Below are 23,853 nucleotides of genomic sequence, written 5' to 3' on the forward strand. Positions count from 1 at the left end.
CAGCCCTGGCTTCGTCCAGAAGGTCATCCAGAAGGATGTCCTGTCTAATTAGCATATTACGCTTTTATTATTATAGATGACTTAAAATGCCTTAAAATTGTACTTGTAAAGAAGCCGCAATACAGCCGTCTTCAATATGAATAAAGACCAATTACTACATTTCATGATAGCCCTACCTGTTTATAGGTAAACATTTTGGTACAAGCATTCTACAATAACTTTGGTTTCTTTTTATAAAACCAACACCTTTCAATATCCAAAGAGTAAATTCTGCAAAGAATGTGGTCACTATACAAAGGTAGTACATATGATATAAACCAGGAACAAAAATCTGGAAACAGCCCAAGTGCCCGTTGGTAGATGAGTGGATAAAAGACCTGTGGAACCATGGAATACAGCATGGAGATTATTGTGCTAAGTGAAATAAGCCAGTCAGAGAAAGACAAATATCACATGATCTCATTTATAAGTGGAATCTAATTAACAAAATAAACTAATGATCAAATGTGGTCCAGAAATATGGATACATGGGACAGACTGACAGGTCTCAGAAGGGAGGGTTGGGGGGGAGGGAACGGGAAGAGATTAACTAACGAACATATATGCATAACCCATGGACACAGACAATAGTGTGATGAAGGCCTGGGATGGGGATGGGGCACGGGTTAGGTGGAGGGGGGCAAAGGAGGAAAGGAATGGGGGACATCTATACTACAATTTAAAAAAAAAAAGAATTACACTGTTGAGTCAATTCCTTTCTAACCCAATCCTTTCTGAGACACTTATATTGTTTAAATTGCTATATATTGCCTCCACCAGAAAAAGGAGAACAAAATAATGTTTTCTTATGCTTAATGAAAAATTACCATTTCTGTCCAAAACTTAATTAGCAAGAACTTGCCATAAGGCTCAGGATAAGTCATGAATCTCTTGTACCTGACCCCATTTCTCATTACCACATGGTTTCTGAGGAGATTAACCTGGATTAATTTCAATGGCAGGCTTACTTAGCAACTGCTTTAGCACTTGAAGACCTTCCTGTTGACTTACCGTACTGGGGAGTTTGGGAAAATAAAAGTCTTGGCAAATATAAGAGTGCTCCATAAATCTCACATGAAGAACAAATACGCTCTATGAGCTGCTACGTGAAGCCTGTTTTGATTTATTGGGAACAATTACAGTATGGACCTAGACATGTGCACTAAAAAACAGAATACCAAACTTGAGACACCAGATGGTTCTGCCCCTCCTTTATGAAAAAGAAACCAGAGCCCGGCCAGTGTGGCTCAGTGGCCGAGCATCAGCCATGAACCAGGAGGTCACAGTTTGATTCCCAGTCAGGGCACATGCCCAGGTTGCAGGCTCCATCCCAGTGTGGGGTGTGCAGGAGGGAGCCGATCGAGGATTCCCTCTCATCATTAATGTTTCTCTCTCTCCCTCCTTCCCTGCCTCCCTCTCTGAAATCAATAAAAATATATTTTAAAAATAAAAAATAAAGTTCAGTTTGCCCTGATAATTTTTTATTGGTAGCAAACCTCATCCAGTATTTCTAATAGTGAACACCCATCTTATCGCATAATCTCAAGAAAAAAAAAGAAAACAAAAATCTCCACTCCAGGGGGGGAAAAACAACTTCTATTCTAAAATGCAAAAATATGAGCATATTTAAATAAAACAAACCAACGAACAGAATCTTTTCCCAATATAAGAAACCAGAAAATACCATCCCCAAATAAAAGATACAATCACAACTTTAAACTGAGAAGAGGTGCCAACAATATTATAGAATTGTGTATGGCTTTCCCAGCCAACTGAAGACAGGGACCCTCATCCTAAAACCTAACAGCCCTGCAGCCTTCCCTCCACCTTGAAGATGCCAGCGCTGGCCTGGAAGGAGCTCTCTGAAGAGTCAAATAAGCCCTCACATCTGTTCAGTGCTTTTCACTTTCAACTGATATGTGTTCGCTTTAAACAATTCTGTGAGGAATCGTCCCCATTCTGTAAAAGTAAGAGAACCTGAGCAAGTCAGGTGCCAAATGACTTTGCCAAGACTTCACAGTTGGTCTGCACTGGGATTCGAACCCAGATCTCATGGCTCCTAGTTCAGTGTTTGTTATGATATTGACATCCGTTATTTGTTTCGTCCACTGATTGATTCAAAACAACAAAATGGCATGAATCAGGGGAGGGAAGAAAGGAGGAGGGGGGAGGTGGGAGTGGAGAGGGAAAGGAAGAGAGTGATGTATGAAGAAATGCAAATTATAATTATCTCTGGAACATCAAGTTTTAAAACCCCGGTTTCCTAGACATACACACCTCCAGAGCATCTCTCTGTGTGTTGGGAGTGTGAAAAACAAGACAGCGCTATCTCTTATTGCCTTGATCTATTTTAAGTAGCAATATAAAATTTACTGTGTTTTTTTCCATTGTGAAAGGACATGAAATTTTTATTTTTCTTAAAAGAGCACCTGGATTTTTAAAAGGTGGTAACCGTTCATAGTGAAAAGAACAGTGGATTGAGTTTCCTCCCCAGCTTCAAAAATTACATAATTATATGACTTGAACAGATCATTTAAAATTCTCTAGATCTTGTCTTCCTCGTATGTATGCTAAAATAGGAAATCTCTAAGGTCCCTTTCAATCCTACAATATCATGATTCTAAGGAGTTACTTAGCTCCGAACATGCACAGAGCAATGTGGAGGCCTCTAGATCCTTGAGTCTCTCAATTCAAGAGCTCATAGTTGCACTATTAATACATCAACTCAAAAGAGCAGAACAGCAATGCAAGAACAATAACTTTTTAATAAATTCCAAACCAAGGGCAATATAAAATAAATGGCAACTGTCAATGTAGACTGGGCCAATCCAGAATATCCCACAAAAGAGTAGGACTTTTAGCAATACAACTGGAGAGGATCAGAGATATAGACAAGAGAAAGACTTTCTAGGTGGGTAAATATTTTTATCTACAGCCACAAGAATCAGGACTAATAGGGGCTTCAGGATACCATTGGCTGGTACCAGGGGGATTGCTTTGCAGGACAATGGGAGATAAAGTTAAATAGCAGGAAGTACAAATTGTAATAATACTCAATGCCAAATGTGGATATTTAGCTTCATCTGGGAAGCAATGGAGAGGTGTTAAAGAAATTCTGAGCAGGGAAATAAAGTAACTGTATTTGAGGAAGGATTCGTGTTCACTGAAATACACTCTCATCTCTATCCTAAGAGTCTCCGACGAAACACACTTTTAAGAAAGACTGCCCCATGTAACTATATCACATCCAGCCCTAACACAGATCTTGGTTAATGAAAAAAAGAAATTTTCAAATGATTCTCTGATTGTTTCATTCTGTAGACCAGCAATTTTCAACTGGTGTGCAGCAGAATTTTAAAGCATGCAGTAACTGACTAGTCAGGGGCAATGACCTCTTTTCCCTTAGACCAGTGGTCGGCAAACTCATTAGTCAACAGAGCCAAATATCAACAGTACAACGATTGAAATTTCTTTTGAGAGCCCAAGTTTTTAAACTTAAACTTCTTCTAATGTCACTTCTTCAAAATAGACTCACCCAGGCCGTGGTATTTTGTGGAAGAGCCACACTCAAGGGGCCAAAGAGCTGCATGTGGCTCGCGAGCCGCAGTTTGTCGACCACGGCCTTAGACTGTCAAATAAAAAATAACAACAGCCAACACACACAATAGCTATCCGGTGTGCATAAATCAAAGTTGTACTCATTATTGCCTGGCCTGTGTGTTCAGTGGTTAGAGCTGAAAATGATGTGGGTTCGATTCCCGATCCCAGTCGGGACATGCGTGGGAGGCAACCAAATCAATGTCTTTCTCACATCGATGTGTCTCTCTCTCTCTCTCTCTCTCTCTCTCTCTCTCTCTCTCTCTCTATATATATATATATATATATATATATATATATATATATAGCTTTCTTTCCTTTCTCTCCCTTACCTCCTTCCCTTCCACTTTCTCTAAAAATCTATAGAAAAAATATCCTCAGGTGAGGATTAACAAAAAATATAAAAATAAAATAAAAAATTATACCTACTTTTTTGTCAGATCAGCAAAAAATATATTTTTGTGTACTGCAGCATTTTAGTAATTAGTTTATGTGTGCCATGAGAGGAAAAGGTTCAAAATCACTGCTGTCAACCAGATTTTCAGCAAGAGGGAAAAAAAGATTTGATCAAACAATACTGTGAACTGCTGCATATTATATTCCTCTAGCAGTTTCACAAAATGCAATTAACTGGCACATTAAAGTCTGTGAGAAGTTGTGCAGGAAACAACTTTTAAAAATAGTACATTTATTAACATAATGCAGAATGAGTGTTTCACAGCATACCCTCTTGAAAATCATACAATGAAACATTTAGTCCTAGGAGAATGAAACTCACCAGAAAGTGAAATCCGCTAGTAACTGACAGACACACACAAAACACATAAAATTCCTTCCCTTCTAACTCAGCACTAGAGACCAACATGAACTTACATTTTCTCTTTACACTTGTCCATACCCCACATCAGTGGTTTCCAAAGTTGGCTGCATATTAAAGTCACCTGGGAAACTTAAAAAAAAAACTAATGCCCAAGCTTTACTTCCAGAACAATTAAATCAGAATCTCTAGTTTGGGAATCAACAGTTTTCCAAAGGTCCAAATGAGACAGCACTGGGACGTGGGCCCAGGATCCCAAGGACACCAGATGGCTAGAAGAAACACAAAAATGTCACCACCCCTCCACGACCTACTCAAAAATGCAGAGGTAGCCGATTTTATCTCCCTTCTAACTGCCTGCTTAAACTACTGACCTGACCGTGCCATTGATCAAGGTTTGATGACCTTCCTAGGGGGGGCAGTAATGAGCAGTCTGCCACTTTGCCCCCACAGCCACAGGTGGAAACGAAGTGACCAGGCCAGGCAGCTGGAAAAGGAAGTCCCCCCAACTCTGAAATGGGAAATGTTGCAAGCCTGCCTTTTTCAAAAAGCCTGCCCGCTTGTCGCCAGCTTATAAAGGTAGCCAAGCCCCCAAGTCAGTTCAGAGCACCTTCCTTCCCTCTGTGCTGCCTCCCTTGTGCTGGAGGCATAAGCTTAATAAAATCTGTCTGGAAATGTCTCTGGGGTTTCCTCTCGATCTCTGTCTTAGGGAACCCAAGAACCCCAAAGCCGGTAACACAGGCAAAGCTACAGGGAGGAGGGTTAAGGGTTCTGCTATGTTTTAAACGTTTACTATCCCTAAAATGGTTAATGGTAGAGTCGGGAGAAATGGGAAAGGGAATGTGAATTCTAGTTAATAATTCAGCTAGAAAAAGCTGGCCCTGAAAAACTGAGAACGCGCTATATTTATTCTGCACATGATACCAGGTCTCAAATATTCTTGGCCTTCCCTTCCCTGTACTTACTAGTATTCCTCATTACACTGGCGGTTTCGTGCTAATACTAGAGTGTGCTCAACTGATCGCCAACAACTCCTTTAAGGGAATCTTTAATTTTACCCAAACAGAACCAAATTTCCTATTCTTCTCCAAACCTGAATTATTGGTACCTATTTCTCAAACGTTTTAAGTACGATTTCCATAACACATAGCCAGAGACGTCAACTGCGAAGCCAAAACTTTCAACTGTCTTCCTGGAAAAGACATGTTTTAAAACTGCACATCACAGAAGGTCCAGGACTTGGTGGAACGATGCTAACTATTTATTTTATAGCCATCATTCCAAGCTTGGAAATTTTATCATCCAAAATGCAATGAATGTATTATACTAGTTGAAAACTCGTGTTTCAAAGCACAGTTAAAAGTTAATCTTCCTGGAAATGCATTTATTATCCGGGAAAGTCGTGAGAAGAAAAAGGTAGTGATACATCCCTACACCCAGCACTCATAAGGAAGTCAGAAGCTGCAAAACAAACCACACTGCAAAATGTGTGGGTATCCCGGCCATCCTCCTGTTCAACGTGCATCATCTTCGAGTAGACAATGGACACAAACAATACAATCCCCTCCATTTAACCTGGATTTCAAATCCTTCCACTCATCCTCTCAACCTTCCACTTGAGTCTGTGAGTCATTAGCTCAGATGAAATAATGACACAATGGCATGGGTCACTTTTAATTCAGTGTCTTCAGGGCTAGATGACAGACACACTCTCTCCTCTGTCCCTTACGCTGCCTCTGCAAAGGCACGTAGCTGGTTCCTTCTGCCAGAAATGCCTTCCCATCTTGCCTCCATTAAGACACTTAGGGCATGAATCACAGGTCTAGAAGACAGCCTGACCTAATCTACACTCTGCTGTCTCCTCAGGACTCTCCTACAAAACCTTTCCTAACCTTATCCAACCTACGAGCTACACTCTTTTAACCTGCCCTTCACGTCCCTGCTCAGACCCTTGCTTCTCAGGGCAGCCTTCCCCGGTTGCTCAGAGTAGAACAAATCACTCCTTCAGGTTCCTCTATTACACGGTCTTGCCACGCTGAGAGGTCCTTATGTGCCACGCCTCCTCTGGGGTGTAACCTTCTTAAAAACAGGAGCCATACGACCACCTTTTCTTCTCTACCATCCTGCAACAGGCACAGGGCCAAGCTCACAGAGCGGACAGTAAATGCCTCCTGAACGGCATCCTTTGCACCTTGTCAAGTCTGTACATCATCGCTCACTCTAGTCTAACCCCTTCTTATACGCATCTTCTCCCCTCAGCTTGAAAGCTCTTGGAAAGTAGACATTATTTCTTCTTCAGCATTCCCATGCCACCTACAAGACAACAGGAGCATTTTTAAGATTCACAGGTCGGGAGGTAGCTCACCAGATTTTTCACGTGTGAGAGGGATGCGAATGAGAAGGGATACTCCAATGAGAAGAAAGACATATCCACATTTCAACTGAGCACTGAAAAATACTCTTTCCTCGATTTTGTTAATACCTACTCCCTCTCAATGTACTCGCTGACGCCAAGAAAAACTTGGGCTCTCCAAACCTACCCACATAGGGAATACGCCACGGAATTTCTCAAACAGCACCTCCTATTGACTTACGCGTGAATTTGGACCATTGTCTTAGAAAATCCCACAGAAAAACAAAACAGGAAGAAGTCCTATTTAAGAAAACAACTCCAGACTCTCTGAGTTTAAAGCTTTCTGATTCACCGGGGATCAAGGCTCCCTGGTAACTCCAGAGTAAACAGGCGCATGGGAAGTGAAGCTGCGTTTCTTCCCTCTCAAAACATTAATTGATGGTGAACTCAAGAAGAAAACATAAAAAGCCTTTGTATTTTTGCCTGCAGTTGGTTTCATCCCTGGCTAAATCCCTTCATTCCCCACCCATCATCACTTTAACCAGACAGAAGCAGAAAATTTGAATGACTGAATGATAATCTAGGTTGACAAAAAGTAGTAAAAGTGGTCATTGCTAGGGAAGGAAAGACATCCTTAAATCCTTTTCCTAGACCACTTTGATTTCACCAAGAAAAAAGAAAAGGCAATAAAATCTATTTTTCCACCACTTAAAGTGCCAAAAGGCAGCTCCTTTCAAAAAAATTTACACCCACAGAAATTTAAAAAGGGCAAAGGAACTAGTTTGGGACAAGCCACAACTGCTAAACATACAAAACGAGCGAGTAGCATTCAAGATGTTTAATAATTTAATTCAAGGATCATGTTACAAAGCGTTCTTGTTAACTACTATTAGGAAAAACAGAAAATGTTTTATACTGAACGAATCCCTCTGCATGTTGGCTGACTACAAACTTCCCACAAAAAGTATAATATTGACTAAAACAATATTAATGTCAATGGCCACGGAGAAGGAAGACATTGTAGTCTGTACAACAAAAGCCCGTAATGGAATCTTTTTGGGAAAATAAGGACAATAGGTACTTCTTCCACCTAAGATAATAATAGCAATGAGCCTATTATTTCTTTAAAAAATGCTGGCAACTGACTAGCAAAAAGGAACACACCCTGAATGAGACTAGTATTCTTACACAGTGTATACATCACACAGAGAGAGTTCATCATACACTGACACAATGTATTTTCCTGGTTTAAAACACCCTGTGGGATGGCTGCTATTTACATACTTTAATGACAGGTTTGCAGGAAATGTCTACGTATTATCTAGGATATCTTCCATAAAGATATAACTTAATGAGTCACTCATTGAGGGGTTAAACTACTGAACACACACACACACACACACACACACACACCACAAATTTTGTTAAAGTGTGAATGAATAAACCTGTGGAAGAGAGAATGATCGTGCAATTATTCAAGTCCCTGAATGCCTTTTATGTGTTTTAGTTGGTTTCTTGATTATCATCGTGTTGTTCAACTCCATCAGGAGGAAAGGGGACAAGACCGCCAGGACACCTGTTGGTCCCCACTCGAGAAGCATCACAAACTGGGCGGGCTCCACAGGGGTCTCTCTCACTTCTGGTCTATCTGCTCTCTCCGTGTTCTGCCCCATGTTCCCTTACAGGGACGTGTTTCTTCTGCTGACTCCCAGCTTCTTCTCCCTCTTAACTCCTGGTTTCCCATGGCCAACACTGTCCCTCCTGGCTTCTGCCTACACCCATCCTACCTCCCATTCCATTCCCATTTCCACTTTAGGTCTTACTAGTAGTTTCCTGATTTATTAGAGACAAATCTCACTCAGTGAGTTTCCAGAGCCAGTCACACACTCATGGCCAGTGTGTACAGAACGGTCAGCGTTGGGTCTGGAGCCCACATCTGGGCCCATCAGCTGAGGCCGGAAGGGCTGGGAGGCAGTTAGGTGGTACACAATTGGCTAGCTCCTCTCCTTTTCCATGCTATTGTTTTTTGGGAAGGCAGGCATATAACCACAGAAACCACAAAGTAGATAAATTATAAAGTAGCATTCGGAGACACACACACACAAAAAAAAGTGAGGTAAGAGTCGAATTAGCCCGAGGATAAATTCTAAAGCAATCTATTTTGCCTAAATAAGATGAAAATATTAAACACATCAAGCAAAAGGCTGGAGTTTAGAAAAAGAATCCCAATATTAAGAAAGGACTATTCATGGGATGACAACAAACCATTATTGTAACTCTTGCAGGTAGAATAAAAGAGGAAAATATTGGTACAAACTTCAGAACGACCAACCTTAATGTGATTGTGAAGTCTTAACTGTTTAAACAAAATATGAGGGACAAATCCATGCCATTTTGTTACTGTATTAATTTGTCTCCAGCCTTTTGGTTGTCCCTCTAATGCACCACAACTACCCTAATTCACAGCCCTACTTACCAACACTAGCAACTATAGATACAATTTCTCTCATTATAGAAGCCTAGCCTGCCCACAAGGGCATCATTGCTGATTTAAAGAAAATCATTTTTGTATTAATAACAATAGTTAAACAAAGTTGTTCGTTTGTGTTTTTTTTAAGAAAAAGGCACTCTTGCCCTAACTGGTTTGGCTCAGTGGATAGAGCATCGGCCTACGGACTAAAGGGTCCCAGGTTTGATTCTGGGCATGTACCTTGGTTGCGGGCACATCCCCAGTGGGGGGTGTGCAGGAGGCAGCTGATCGATGTTTCTAACTCTTTATCCCTCTCCCTTCCTCTCTGTAAAAAATCAATAACATATATTTAAAAAAATAAATAAAAAGGCACTCTTTAAGTCCTGGCTGTCACAAACTAGCTGTCCAACCTCAAAAAAAAAAAAATCTCAAACCAAGACTATTCAGATTGCTGTCTAAAAGAAAAAGACACCACCGCCATATCCAGCTTTAAAAAGTACCAATTCTTGCCCAGCTGGCGTGGCTCAGTGGTTGAGCATCGACCTATGAACCAGAAGATCACGGTTCGGTTCTCCGGTCAGGGCACATGCCCGGGTTATGGGCTCAATCCCCAGTGTGGGGCATGCAGGAGGCAGCTGACCAATGATTCTCTCTCATTGTTGATGTTTCTTCTGTCTCTCTCCCTTCTTCTCTGAAATCAATAAAAATACATTTACAAAAATAAACAGAACACACTGATCCTTCAGTGAACCCACCTTAAATCAGTATAGCTTACAGCTCTTTATTCAATGCCATCGCGTCCACTCGAGTCACATGAAAAGGCGCTGCACAGGCCCCTCACACTACGGACTATCATCCTGAGGCTGATAACCTCCATCCTAGGTAACCCTATCGAGTCCACAAGGAAGAAACAAAATCACACTGGAGTTCTGATGACTAAGTCACAGAAAGAGGTGAGAGCTTTGAGAGGGATGCTTTGCACACTTTCATACTCTGGAAACCACAACTGCCCCACGGTCTCCAAGCCAAATGCCAGGGTCAAGGGCTTAGAGTGAGAGACAGAACATGTGAGTTACGTGTAAGTGGGTCTTTACCTGCCAGTCTGAAATCACGTTTCCTTATTTTATACCGTGTACCTCGCAATGACATTGGAGCCAACCTTTCCTCTTCAACTGGATGAAGAATGGCAAGAAATGCCCATTCTTCATGCCTGTGACCCATTCACAGTGCCTGAAAATGGTGCAGTCTTCGGCTCCTTCTGGATCATCTCCATATTGTGGCGACTATGGCCTCCCTCTCTGTAACTCTATTGGTCAGGCCTCATCCAAAACATCACATGCAGATACCACTGCCACATTTAAAATGGGACATTTTATTGACTCCGGAAAGTCAATAGAATGGTGAGGGGTCTGAAAATTAAGTCATAAGCTAAATAAGAAACCAAACCTTTAGTCTGAAGAAAAGACAGCATAGAGATGTAAACACCATCTTCAACTTTTCCTATAACTCCAAATGGCAAAACAAAGGCACATGGGTTTTAACCATTTACAACCAAACTTTCAGCAGATATTGATTTAAAATTACGATTCACTTTAAAAAATTGTGGTAGCAGTGAGGGTATATTCACTACCATCAAACACCCTTGGCATCCTCAATGGCATCCTCTACTTCCATGTTTGCAGAAAGAGGGGGGGGGACCACAAAAAACAGCAAATGTGTTTTTCACAAAGCAGTTGTGTGAAGTGACTACCGAAATAAAAGGCGAGTGTATACCATTATGACAGAGTTCTACAGCATGCTTGAGAAAACAGCCTGACCCCCAGACTTCTCGTGTTCAAATGAACACAAAGACAGAACTAAAGAATGAATGCCAAGCAAATCGCTTATTCTTTTACTTTATCTTTTCTCACTAATCCTTATTTGCTAGACTTCTGACAGAAGACAGAGCAAATGATAAAATATAAAATAGGATCAATTCTTATCTCTAACTCCCTGTCTAGAGGAGGGCCAGACAACCTGCTTTCTTGGACTGATCCTTCATGTTATACGTGTTCAGTTATCCCTCCTTAGCCAGTATTTTATGAGAACCATGATCACAGGTTCTCCCACTGAAACCTTTTCTAAGGGCCATAATGGGGTAGCGACTCAGTGACCCTGAATGTTAGTTGTAAGGCCTACGTGTCCATTAGCGATGACATGCATTGGTGATAATCTTTGAGTTTGAAATCAACACTGCAATTCTGCATAGCTTTCTCAGGTATCTTCAGAACCATGACATCAAATACTGTACTCTTCACTGTATATATACCCTTTAGTAACATTGTGAATTGTGAATCATGAAACAAGTACTAAGATTAAAACTTGAAAATATCCAAATTTTATTAAAATCAAGTTTTAATAAAAATGATTAAGCATAAAGACTCCCGTTGTTACAAAAAAGTATATAATGGGCTATAGTTTATTGAATTCATGTTGAAATAATTAAATTAAAACAGATTTCTATTACCTGAGGAATATGAGCTATTCAACATACACAAAATAATGGCCAGTGGAGAAAGTAGACGCAATTTTATTTAAAGTAGAGATTTCTACCTCCCCTCAATAAAAAGATTCAAGTAGTCCCCATCTAAGACCACCTAATACACTCATTTTGAGAACAGATGGAGCCAAATATTCCTCCAAGTTATTTTTCCCCAGAAGACAACACTAACTTTCCAGTTTCAAAATGATAAAAGTAATGTTTGCCAAAGAAGGATGAGTTTGAGAGTAATAAAAATATACCACATAAACCACCAAACTGTGTCTTATTTATTATTAGTTGTACTGTTAGCTTTTGTGAAAGCCATGGTTTATAGGTCAGTTTTCCAAACCTACATATTTTTAGAGTATAAAATATCCCCACATTTCAAGTACATGCTGTGTACTTTGTGGAGAAGGCATGTATATAACCCAATGCAATGGAAAAGTTGGCTTTCATCAATTACGCTGCTGACTGGATTTTGTCTTCTTCAGCCATTGGGATTCTAGATCCCTAATGCATTTTTGCTTTGATGAGTCACATCTGTAATACAATCACTATACTCATCCCCACCTCATATACTGCAACACATTTTCCCCTCCAAGATCTGGCCATAGTCATTTCACAAGAGAAATGAAAAAAAAAAAACTGATTAAAAGGAAACAGGACAGACAGTGAGTAAGCCATGAACAACTGCCCGAAAAACTGTAAAAATCCAAGCAGATCATTTCCATGTGTTTCAATTAAGGTTGCCACGAGGGGTGGACAAAGAACTGAGAGGATAGGATATTGATAAAGTCGTATCCAAGCCTCCTTTTGTCAGTGTAGTTAGTTAGAGCCAAAGAATAAGGTACAATAACTGGGGAACTTGCAAAGTTTTAACACCGGAAAATATCTGGTATAAATCCAATGCAAATAATCTAATTTATAATCCTATCAGCCAATCAGAGAATATTAAAAGGCACTTTACTCACACATCTACAATAATAAAAGCCTAATATGCAAATCGACTGAATGGCCGAACAGTGGAACTACTGTCTGGACGACCACACTATGACACCCGCTGGCACCAGGCCAGCCAAGGCAGGTGCTATGCGATTGGTTGGGGGCCCCACCATTGCCCCATGATCACCCTGCAGAGGGAGGTCAGGCCACCGGCCGGGGGGGGAATCAATCTGGGGGGGGCTCCCGGACTGCGAGAGGGCACAGGCCAGGCTGAGGGGACACCCCCCCCGACACACACACACACACACACACACACAAGTGCACAAATTTCATGCACCGGGCCTCTAGTTTTTAATATAAACAGAAAGAAGGACTAAGGTTGTATAAACAGTAATCATCTTTCAAAGGTAAGATAACAAATTAAATGTTTTTCACTTTCTTATACATCAATTACATTCTATTCTACCCAGTTTAGAAATGACTGGTAATAAGAAAAAAACAGATTTAGTAAAAATGCCTAGGCGGTTAAAATCTACACATCAAACTAAGTATCAAAATGTTATAAATAACATTTATAGTTTTAGCAAATTTTTCAGGTTATAGTACATTTTTCTACAAAATCATTTCCTCCACTAAAAGGTGTTATAGGTTGAACTGTGTCACCCCAAAATTCATATGTTGAAATCCTAACCCTTTCGGAATGTGACCTTGTTTGTAACAGGGTCATTGCAGATGTAATTTTGTTAGGGTGAGCCCTAATCCAATATGACCCTCGTCCTTATAAAAAGAGGGAAGTTGGACACAGAGAGATACACACGGAGAAAACTCCATATGGAGATGAAGGCAGAGATCGGGATGACATTTCTACAAGCCAAGAAATGCCAAAGACGGCAAGCCAATCTCCAGAAGCTCGGAGGGAGGCACGGAACATCCTCCCTCATAGCCTTTAGAAGGAACTAACCCCGTTGACTCCCTGATCTTGGACTTCTAGCCTCCAGAACTGTTAGGCAACACAACAAATTTTTGTTGGTTAAGCCACCCAGGTTGTTGAACATTTTTACAGCAGCCCTAACAAAGTAATATAAAAGGTTTCAAAGCATAGCTCATGAGACATAAAACTGACCACATACATTTTTCCTAACAATCTCTTTTGCTGAATAGTGCTTTGCAAAATCAATATATCCTCTGTATGTTTCTCTCGCCCCGCCCTTTCCACCCCCATTACTGCAGCTATACAAGGCCATGTCAATCAATTTTCTCCAAGGGAATGTACGAAGAAGTGGCATATGGCACATTCGGGCCTGGCCCCTAAGATCGTGGCACGCCTCCTCCATACTCTCTTGTTCTCCATCAGCTCACATGTGGACATGGTGACCCACCTTCAACCATATTGATGAGGTTCATAGCATAAGGAACAGGAGAGCTACTTTGCAGAAGGAATCTGGGTCTCTGACAGTATGGGAATACTCACCTCAGAATGTTATGTGAAAGTAAAATAACTCTGTTCCTTAAGCCACTCTATTATTGGGTTTCTCTGCTATAACAGGTTAGTCTTTTGCCCTAATAGAGTGTCAGGGGAACTAAAATGTTTCAAACACATGCAATAAAGCAGTACACAGAAAACCAGGTAGATCTCTGAAACATTAACTATGGCTGAGTGGGAAAAGTTTATGTGTACATACAGTAAACGGAACTACTATTACAGCTTCAAATTTGAGACAATGTATTTCATGATCTTAGTAGTTGTTAAACTACAATTTAAATCCTTTGGGAAATCTACCAATTCTTATTCTTAAATATATTTTTAATTTTTTTATTGACTTTTAGAGAGAGAGGAAGGGGGAGAGAGAGAGAGAGAGAGAGAGAGAGAGAGAGAGAGAGAGAGAGAGAGAGATGTGAGGGCGAAACATTGGCTGCCTCCTGCACGCCCCCTCCCTGGGGTCCAGCCTGCAACCCGGGCATGTACCCTGACCAGGAATCAAACCAGCAACCTTTTGGTGCATGGGATGACACCCAACCAACTGAACACACCAGCCAGGGCTTCTTTCACTTTCTGAATTTCAAAATTTGTCAGGGAGAATAATTAACTTAGGTTAATAATATTGCTATGATTTACATATATTTTAAAGGTACAAAATGCCAACGCAACATTGAAAAAGTTTCACACTCCTCCTCCAATCCCCTCTTTAGGGAGAACCAGTATGAAGCTGGGAAGGTATCCCTCCAGACTTAGATGTTTTTTTAAATAATAAGGTAATCAAATTTTAAATTCAGCTCAAGAGAGGTTTTAATTTTGGTTTGTGATACCCATCTGGAGTCAAAGCCAAAACACGTTCTAATAAGCACATAGAGCCTCTGAATTGCATTACTCCGGAAGAAGAAAAGTATTTTTCAAAGATGCTAATGACCAGCAATATGGCCTATTTCTCGTTCTTAAATGTTTCCCCAAATGTCATTACATGAAACTGGAATATGTGTGACTAGGAGGAAGTTCCCGGAGGACAATCCAATCCTTCTCCATTACTTCATTCTACTGTCGATGAACCATAATCTCTATTTCTGTCTGGTCAAAACAGAAATTACTTTTCTGGAACTTGGGATGTTTGCCTTTTAGTAAGTTACAGGTTTTTTTCCCCAAGTTAAGTATCCAAATCCTATATGGACACTTGTCTATCGGAAGACACTTTCTATCTAATGAATTAAAGAAGAAAATGAGATTAAAACTATTCTCATTTAGTTCTTCAGGGACCTCATTAACCTGTATTCAAGAATAGAATCTACAATTCCAACTCATAGTTTGTGGGATGCACACATGTTCCTGGATTCGACATGTGTTTCTATTTAAACTGCTGGAATGTATATAGGGCTCCACAAAGAGTGATAAATATTAACAAATCTTCTAAGAACGAAGGTCCTTTATGACCACATATGCTGTGTTTTGATTCAGCTTTTAAAATGTCTGAGTCATACAAGGCTGAACCGTCTGCTTTCTACATTTATCTGCAAGTTAAAGAACAATGAAAAACGAATTCCTTCCACAGATATCACCTATTTGTCCCATCACAGCCAACCCAAGACAGATCTGAGATTTCTGCTCTGTCCTCTTGTTTTCTTCCCCTTGTGGCAAGCCTGCCCTAGAGGAAGGCCGGGCATTGCGAAGTGCCCAGGTATTAAGGACAAGTTGGGTATTAACCAACGTCAGATACTGCCAAGTCAAAGACTTCAGGCACAGCACATAAAACTTCAACAGCCTGACCCTAAAGCAGAGATGGAAAACTGTGGTCTGGCACATTCTATCTGGCCCACACAGCATTTCTAATTTTTTTTAATCCCTTTAGGATAGTGCCCCCGTCCCCCACCTTAAAAGAAGGTATTTCATCATACAGGCTATTGTAGCTCACCTTGCACTATGAACCCCTCATATGTCGTGTGCCGGACAAACGTTTGGAGCATGAACGCCACATAAATTCTTCCGCCTCTGAGCCTTCCGGCATTCTGGGTCTTTGCCTAGAATATCTTCCAACCCACCCAAGCCTACCTCTTCACATGGCTAACGTCCACTCTTCTGAAGATCTCAAGAAGTCCTTCCTAATCTCCTAAAGTCCCAGTTAAGTGCTTAATCCTCCATGGCCCCAGACTCTCCTGCTATTTCTGTGACGATATCACCAGACACCAGACTAATTCCTTTAGGGCAGGGATGATGCCTTGCTCATTTTGGTCTCTCCAGTGTGTAGCACACAGCAGGTGGTAAATAAATATTTTCAGAATGAAGAAATGGCAATATAAGTATCAGCTCTGAAAATATTTGCTTTTAATACCCTTGGCAGAGAATGCAGATGAATGATGAAGTTGACCAAAAAAATAAAGTAGATCACACAGAAGGCGAGAGAATAAAGAGCCTTGTAAAGGCCACGTCTGATTACACAGAGGTGTTTTCCAAAGGCTTGATGACCCTCTGCAGCAGTATTTAATCTCATCCATAGTTGCTGCTATATTTTCCCTCTTCCCTTAAACTAAGGCAGTGGTCGGCAAACTCATTAGTCAACAGAGCCAAATATCAACAGTACAACGATTGAAATTTCTTTTGAGAGCCAAATTTTTTAAACTTAAACTTCTTCTAACGCCACTTCTTCAAAATAGACTCGCCCAGGCCATGGTATTTTGTGGAAGAGCCACACTCAAGGGGCCAAAGAGCCGCATGTGGCTCGCGAGCCGCAATTTGCTGACCACTGCCCTAAGGTACCCTACATGTTTGTTCCTACACACACTTTCTAGATCCCAACAGCAAAGACACAAACACAATAAAGCCAAATAAAAAAAATTTTTTAAAAAAGAAACTAGAATCAATTTCTTTGAAACAATAGGCATCTTCCCTTATATAAAACAGTTATTCTAAGAAACTGAGCTTATCAGAATTAGTCAACTGCTCTTGATAGTTTCTCATATTCATTGTTTAATCAGCTCCACTCCTATTTCTCTTTGCTATATGTGATGGCAGACTGTCTTCATTGAAGACCAGAACTTTCAGAGGACACCCGGGGACAGAAGTGACATGGCTACCGACTGTGAGCAAGTAGGTCTAAAGGTACATCCCGCCCACAGTCATGCTTACCGGAAATGAGGAAAGCTGTGAGGGATTCCTATGTTTGGGGAAGAGCAAAACGGGGAGCGGCAATAAAAGAAGATAATCAGGACAGCATACCTGGCAGCCCTCCTTGTCCCCAAAACTAATGAAGTTTTTCATTAGATTTGCCATTTTTAGAATGGTTAAGTGACACACAGCATCCCACCCTTACCTAGCCATGAGCATCTCTAGCTATCTTATCAAGAACGAACCTATCCCCTTTCACATGGAAGGGATGGGGATGGGTATATTTCTCCTTCATTATCACCAAGGCAGGAGTAAAAAGCAACTTACCTTTTGAAAAAAGTCTTCCCCACTTTTGCCTTTTCCTTCGGCAGCAGCTGTAAATAAAAATGTATACATTTAAAATCGTTCCTTTTTTGCAACCTACGTATTCAAACACTCTCAAGTATTAGGTATGAGAATCCCGAGGTAAACAAGATGCCATGCTTGTTCTCCCCAAACTCAGGGTCTGCTAATAGGCCTCATCAGGGATACAAAAGGAATGAAGAGTAAAACACTAGTTCAATCAATTATACTTCCAGCTCCTCTTCCTGTCTGAAAGACTCACACATCTCTGTTGTGGCACATAGATGAAAGTAATCTCCTTTCACAGTTAAAGAACTATATGAACAAATGCTGCTACCAATATAATCAGCTGTAATGCTCTCAGCACTTCCTGTCTGTAATCAATCCCAGGCCGGAGGCTGCCTTTTCAACTGAGGCTCAGAGAACATGGCCTGCTGAGCTGGGTCAGTTTTATGCTGTGCAATGACTATATTCTCTACTTGGATTTCTATTGGCATCATATGCTACTTTAATTCACTCCTTCGTTGGCTTATATAAAGAGGAGGGAAAACACATCAGAATTAAATGGTAATGGTAACGTCACAGACAACAATAAAACTTCATGTGAGATTAATTAAAAGGTCACTGTATTGGAACAGTCTTTTTATATCTAAGTGGTAGCCTATAAATACAAGACAAACCCAGCTCTCTATGTTCAAACATCTTAAGATTCTGTGAACATTTTTTTTATCTGTGGAGGCAGAGGTGGGAAATGTGACTAAAGGGAGAGAGGGGATTTTATCTTGCTTGCAATAGCCTCAAAGTGCATCCTTCAGAGGCTAAACACCAAAGGGGCTCAGATTCCAGTGCAGAAGAACAGGGATTCACTGGAGAAGCCACCCGGGCCTGGACAAAGAAAGGAGCTGGAGCAGTAACTCCTGGAACTTATTGAAATGATTAAAGACCCAAGAAGTAAGGCAGGTCATTCTATTTGGTGGAGGACTCAAAACTCAAAGAAATTATCTCTACCCTCAAGGTAATAACAATATTATAAATTATTTTTTTGCAGGTTTAATGTCATACCTTACCTAATAATAGACAAACATGTAAATTGACCGTACCTCTGCTACACCCACAGCCAATCAGGAGTAAGTATGCAAATTAACCCAACAAAGATGGTGGGTTAATTTGCATATGCAGGCAAGGAGCGGCCAGGCGGGGCGGGCCGCTTGCTATGAGGGGGAGGGGAGGCGGAGGGAGCTATAGGAGCAGTGCTCTGGCCGGGAGCAGGGTCTTGCCGGCTCCTGGGCGGCCGGGAGCGAAGCCAGGGGAAGGAAGGCCTATTCTTTCACGAATCTTCGTCAACGGGCCTCTAGTGTAAATATAAGACAAGACACCTACAATTTGGCAAAAAATATGTTTTTTTATCGATATGTTTTCATCCAAAAAAGAGAGCACAGAGTCCAAGTCTCCATGTTTACCAAGGGCAATTTGAAGGAATGTATGAAAAGAGTAGCTAAAAAGATAAAGAATTAAAAATTGTATTCTGTGTGGCAGGCTAAATAACACCCCCTAAAAATGTTCATGTCCCAATCCGTGGACCCTATCAATATGTTACCTTACATGGCAAAGGGTATTTTACAGATGTGATTAAATTAAGAATCTTGAGATAGAAGATTATCCTAAATTATCCAGGTGAATCCAATGAAATCACAAGGACCCTTATAAGAAGGAAAAAGAAAGCTCGGGGTCCTAAAAAAAAGCAATGTGACAATAAAAAACATACAGAGAAGGGTGTGTAACAACAAACAAGAAAGGTGGAGAGGAGAAAGATACAGATATGCTCTGCTGCTGGCTCTGAAGATGGCAGAAGGGGCCATAAGCCAAGGAATGTCAGTGGCCTCCAAAAGCTAGAAAAAGTAAGGAAATGGATTCTCCTTTAGAGCCTCTGCAGGGAGCACAGCTCTGCCAACACCTTGAAGCAGCCCAATGAAACCCATTTCAGACTTCTGACCTCCAGAACTTAAGATGATAAATTAATGTTGTATGCCACTACACTTGCGGTAATTTGTTACAGCAGCAAAACACTAATACATAATGCCAATAGCATCGTAACTTTACTTTTTGCACAAATACACCAGCAACGAAATGCATCAAGTACATACATGAATGGATGTGAGCATTTGAAGCACACATTTCCACAAAAAGACTTTTTTGTAATTAACTCTACAGATTATGACTTTCTCTCCCTAACTTGGAAATGTATCAACATTAAAGATTTTTTTAAAAAAAACATTAAGAGCAAATTTTAACAAAAGCTTACTCTTTCTAAATAAACCCAGGCAAGGTAAAACATCAGTGCCCAAACCTAATGACACAGACTTATTATGAAGTGCCTTGGACTTCAATTCCCCTACCTCTTGGGCTATCTTTATCTCTAATGCTAAAAATAGTTTAAAGGGGTCCTAATATATAACACAACTGCATGGCAATGAACACTACATTCCAGGGCACAACATTTTGAAAAAATTCTAGTGACATCAAGGAAACACATCTTTGAAAAGAAATTTCAGAATCCCAAGATATTTTCAAAAGCCTATGAAGGAAGGCAGCTAATCACCCCTTTCACCCACACAGAACTCTTATACAACTTGGAATTCATCCGTTAAGATTTCATGATACAACTGTATTTTATTACAGAAACCTCCTTTAGGACACTTATTTTGTTCATGACAAACTCATTATGTCACAACCTTGAAATGCCCCTTCATTCCAAGTCTGAACAGACTTCAGAGAATGGCCTTTCAATCCCAGAATGAATAAAAAGGGGGGAATTTCCTTAGTTAGACCCAAACTATAATTAACTTTGTTCCAGAAAAACAACTAAGATTTAACCAGAAACTTGCACCTTTTAGCAACCTTATGATTTGAGGGGAGCCAAATGGCAAACTCTCTGGCACAAAAAAATTGCTGTTCTTTTTTATTCCAAATGTGTATGTATGAGAAACTCCAAATGCGAGCCTATTTTCCCCTAAATCCTGAGAAGTATCCATTTCCCAAGACTACAAGTGCCCTAGTAAAAGAATCTGGCTGGATTCTTGGTTAGATCACAGGTACAAACCATGGCTGGTCCCGGTCACTGGCCCTTTGCAGGGAGTGTTCTTACCTAATTCCCAGGTTACCAGGTCTCCTGCAGGACTTCTACTGACCACACCCAAGCAAAGCTGTCAAGGCCAAAGAAGCCAATCAAGGGAGAATAATATTTCAACAGAGTATTCTCTACCCACAGACAGAAATCCTTCTATGCTCAAATATGAAACTGCAATTCTCAAACTTACTCTAAAATCTTAATATCAAAATACAAACACTGAAGAAGTGAGAGACTGGGGGGGGGGGGGGAGGGGCTTGGGGAACACTTTTTTTCTCAATATAAACTTAGGTATTATTTTTTCTTTTTTTTTTCTTTATTAATTAAGGTATTACATATGTGTCATCACCCCACTGCCCACACACACACCCACTCATGCCCTCACCCTCCTGTTGTCTGTGTCCATTGGTTAGGTTTATATGCATTCACACAAGTCCTTTGGTTGATTTCTCCCCTTTACCCCCACCCTCCCTTACATTCCCTCTGAGGTTTGACAGTCTGATCGATGCTTCTCTGTCTCTGGATCTGTTTTTGTTCATCAGTTTATGTTGTTCATTATATTCCATAAATGAGATCATGTGATATTTATCTTTCTCTGACTGGCTTATTTCACTTAGCATAATGCTCTCCAGGTCCATCCATGCTGTTGCAAATGGTAAGAATTCCTTCATTTTTACAGCAGCATAGTATTCCATTGTGTAGATGTACCACAGTTTTTTAATTCACTCATCTGCTGATGGGCACTTAGGCTGTTTCCAAATCTTAGCTATGGTGAATTGTGCCGCTATGAACATAGGGGTGCATATATCCTTTCTGATTGGTGTTTCTAGTTTCTTGGGATATATTCCTAGTAGTGGGATCACTGGGTCAAATGGGAGTTCCATTTTTAGTTTTTTGAGGAAACTCCATACTGTTTTCCACAGTGGCTGCACCAGTCTGCATTCCCACCAGCAGTGAAGGGGAGTTCCTTTTTCTCCACATCCTCGCCAGCACTTGTCTTTTGTTGATTTGTTGATGACTGCCATTCTGACAGGTGTGAGATGGTACCACATTGTTGTTTTGATTTGCATCTCTCGGATGATTAGTTACTTTGAGCATGTTTTCATATGTCTCTTGGCCTTCCTTATGTCTTCTTTCGAAAAGTATCTACTTAGGTCCATTGCCCCTTTTTTTTATTGGGTTGTTTATCTTCCTTTTGTTAAGTTGTATGAGTTTCCTGTAAATGTTGGAGATTAAACCCTTATCAGTGATAACATTGGCAAATATGTTCTCCCATGCAGCGGGCTTTCTTGTTGTTTTGGTGATGGTTTCTTTTGTTGTGAAAAAGCTTTTTATTTTGATGTAGTCCCATTTATTTATTTTCTCTTTAGCTCCCATTGCCCTAGGAGCTGTATCGGTGAAGAAATTGCTTCGGCATATGTCTGAGATTTTGCTGCCTGTGGATTCCTCTAGTATTTTTAAGTCCTTATCTTTAAGTCCTTTTCCATTTTGAGTTTATTTTTGTGTATGGTGTAAGTTGGTGGTCTAGTTTCTTTCTTTCTTTTTTTGCATGTATCTGTCCAATTTTCCCAACACCATTTACTGAAGAGACTGTCTTGACTCCATTGTATGTTCTTGCCTCCTTTGTCAAATATTAATTGAGCATAGTGGTCTGGGTCGACTTCTGGGTTCTCTATTCTATTCTATTGATCTATATGTCTGTTCTTGTGCCAGTATCAGGCAGTTTTGAGAACAGTGGCTTTGTAATACAGCTTGATATCTGGTATTGAGATCCCACCTACTTTGTGCTTCTTTCTCAGGATTGCTGCAGCTATTCGGGGTCTTTTTTATTCCAGATGAATTTCTGGAGAGCTCGTTCTACGTCTGTGAAATATGCCGTCGGTATTTTAATGGGGAATGCATTGAATCTATAGATTGCTTTGGGTAGTATGGACATTTTAATGATGTTGATTCTACCAATCCATGAACACGGTATGTTCTTCCATCTGTTTATGTCTTCCTCTATCTCTTTTTTCAGTGTCCTATAGTTTTCCGCATACAGGTCTTTTACCTCCTCAGTTAAGTTTATTCCTAGGTATCTTAATTTTTTTGGTGTGATGATAAATGGGATTGTTTTTTTAGTCTCTTTCTGTAAGTTTACTATTGGTGTATAGAAATGCCATAGATTTCTCTTTTTTAAATATATTTTATTGATTTTTTTACAGAGAGGAAGGGAGAGGGATAGAGAGTTAGAAACATCGATGAGAGAGAAACATCGATGAGCTGCCTCCTGCACACCTCCTACTGGAGATTTGCCTGCAACAAAGGTACATGCCCTTGACCAGAATCGAACCTGGTACTTTTCAGTCCGAAGGCCGACACTCTATCCACTGAGCCAAACTGGTTAGGGCCATAGATTTCTTAGTGTTAATTTTGTATCCTACATTGCCAAATTCATTTATTAAGTCTAATAATTTTTTATGGGGTCTTAACGGTTTTCTATGTACAGTATCATGTCATCTGCAAATAAGGACAGTTTTACTTCTTCTTTTCCAATGTAGATGCCGTTTATTTCTTCTTCTTGTCTGATCTCAATGGCTATAGTACTTCCAGTACTATGTCGAACAGGAGTGGTAAGAGTGGGCATCCCTGTCTTGTTCCTGTTCTTAGGGGAAATGGTTTATTTTTGCTCATTGAGTATGATGTTGGCTGTGGGTTTGTAATATATGGCTTTATTATTTTGAGGTATGTTCCTTCTATTCCCACAAACTTAGGTATTATTTAAGATAGTCATTTCACAGACTCAAAAAAAGAACAAAGAAAAGTTCACTCTTTTATTCCACAAATATTTAAGTCCTATTCTGTAGAATTAAAATAGTCAAGGCCATGCCCTCATTTAACTACAACCTTGGCCCATATATCCAAAGCCATCCAACTAGTGAGATAAAGCCAAAATTAAAATTCAGTTCTACTGACAACTTTCTCAAAGATCTTTTCACAGTCACAACTCTACCCAAATTAAACTTAATAGAACTAAAATTTAGCTATTCTCCCTCTAGCCGGTGCGCTAAAAAG

At 40.3% G+C, this 23,853-nt stretch overlaps 1 protein-coding gene across 6 annotated transcripts in view; it reads right to left on the reverse strand.

Moving 5' to 3' along the window:
- The window catches only part of BICC1 (BicC family RNA binding protein 1), a 321,158-nt gene that overhangs the window by 155,487 nt on the left and 141,818 nt on the right, over positions 1-23,853 (reverse strand). For all 6 annotated transcript variants that reach the window (XM_079793120.1, XM_079793121.1, XM_079793122.1 and 3 more), the window contains one exon: positions 17,658-17,704. In XM_079793120.1, the coding sequence (XP_079649246.1) occupies positions 17,658-17,704 (47 nt within the window). The remainder of the gene's footprint in view (positions 1-17,657; positions 17,705-23,853) is intronic.

Source organism: Cnephaeus nilssonii, assembly GCF_951640355.1.
Source record: "Cnephaeus nilssonii genome assembly, chromosome: 16".
Lineage (NCBI taxonomy): Eukaryota > Metazoa > Chordata > Mammalia > Chiroptera > Vespertilionidae > Cnephaeus > Cnephaeus nilssonii.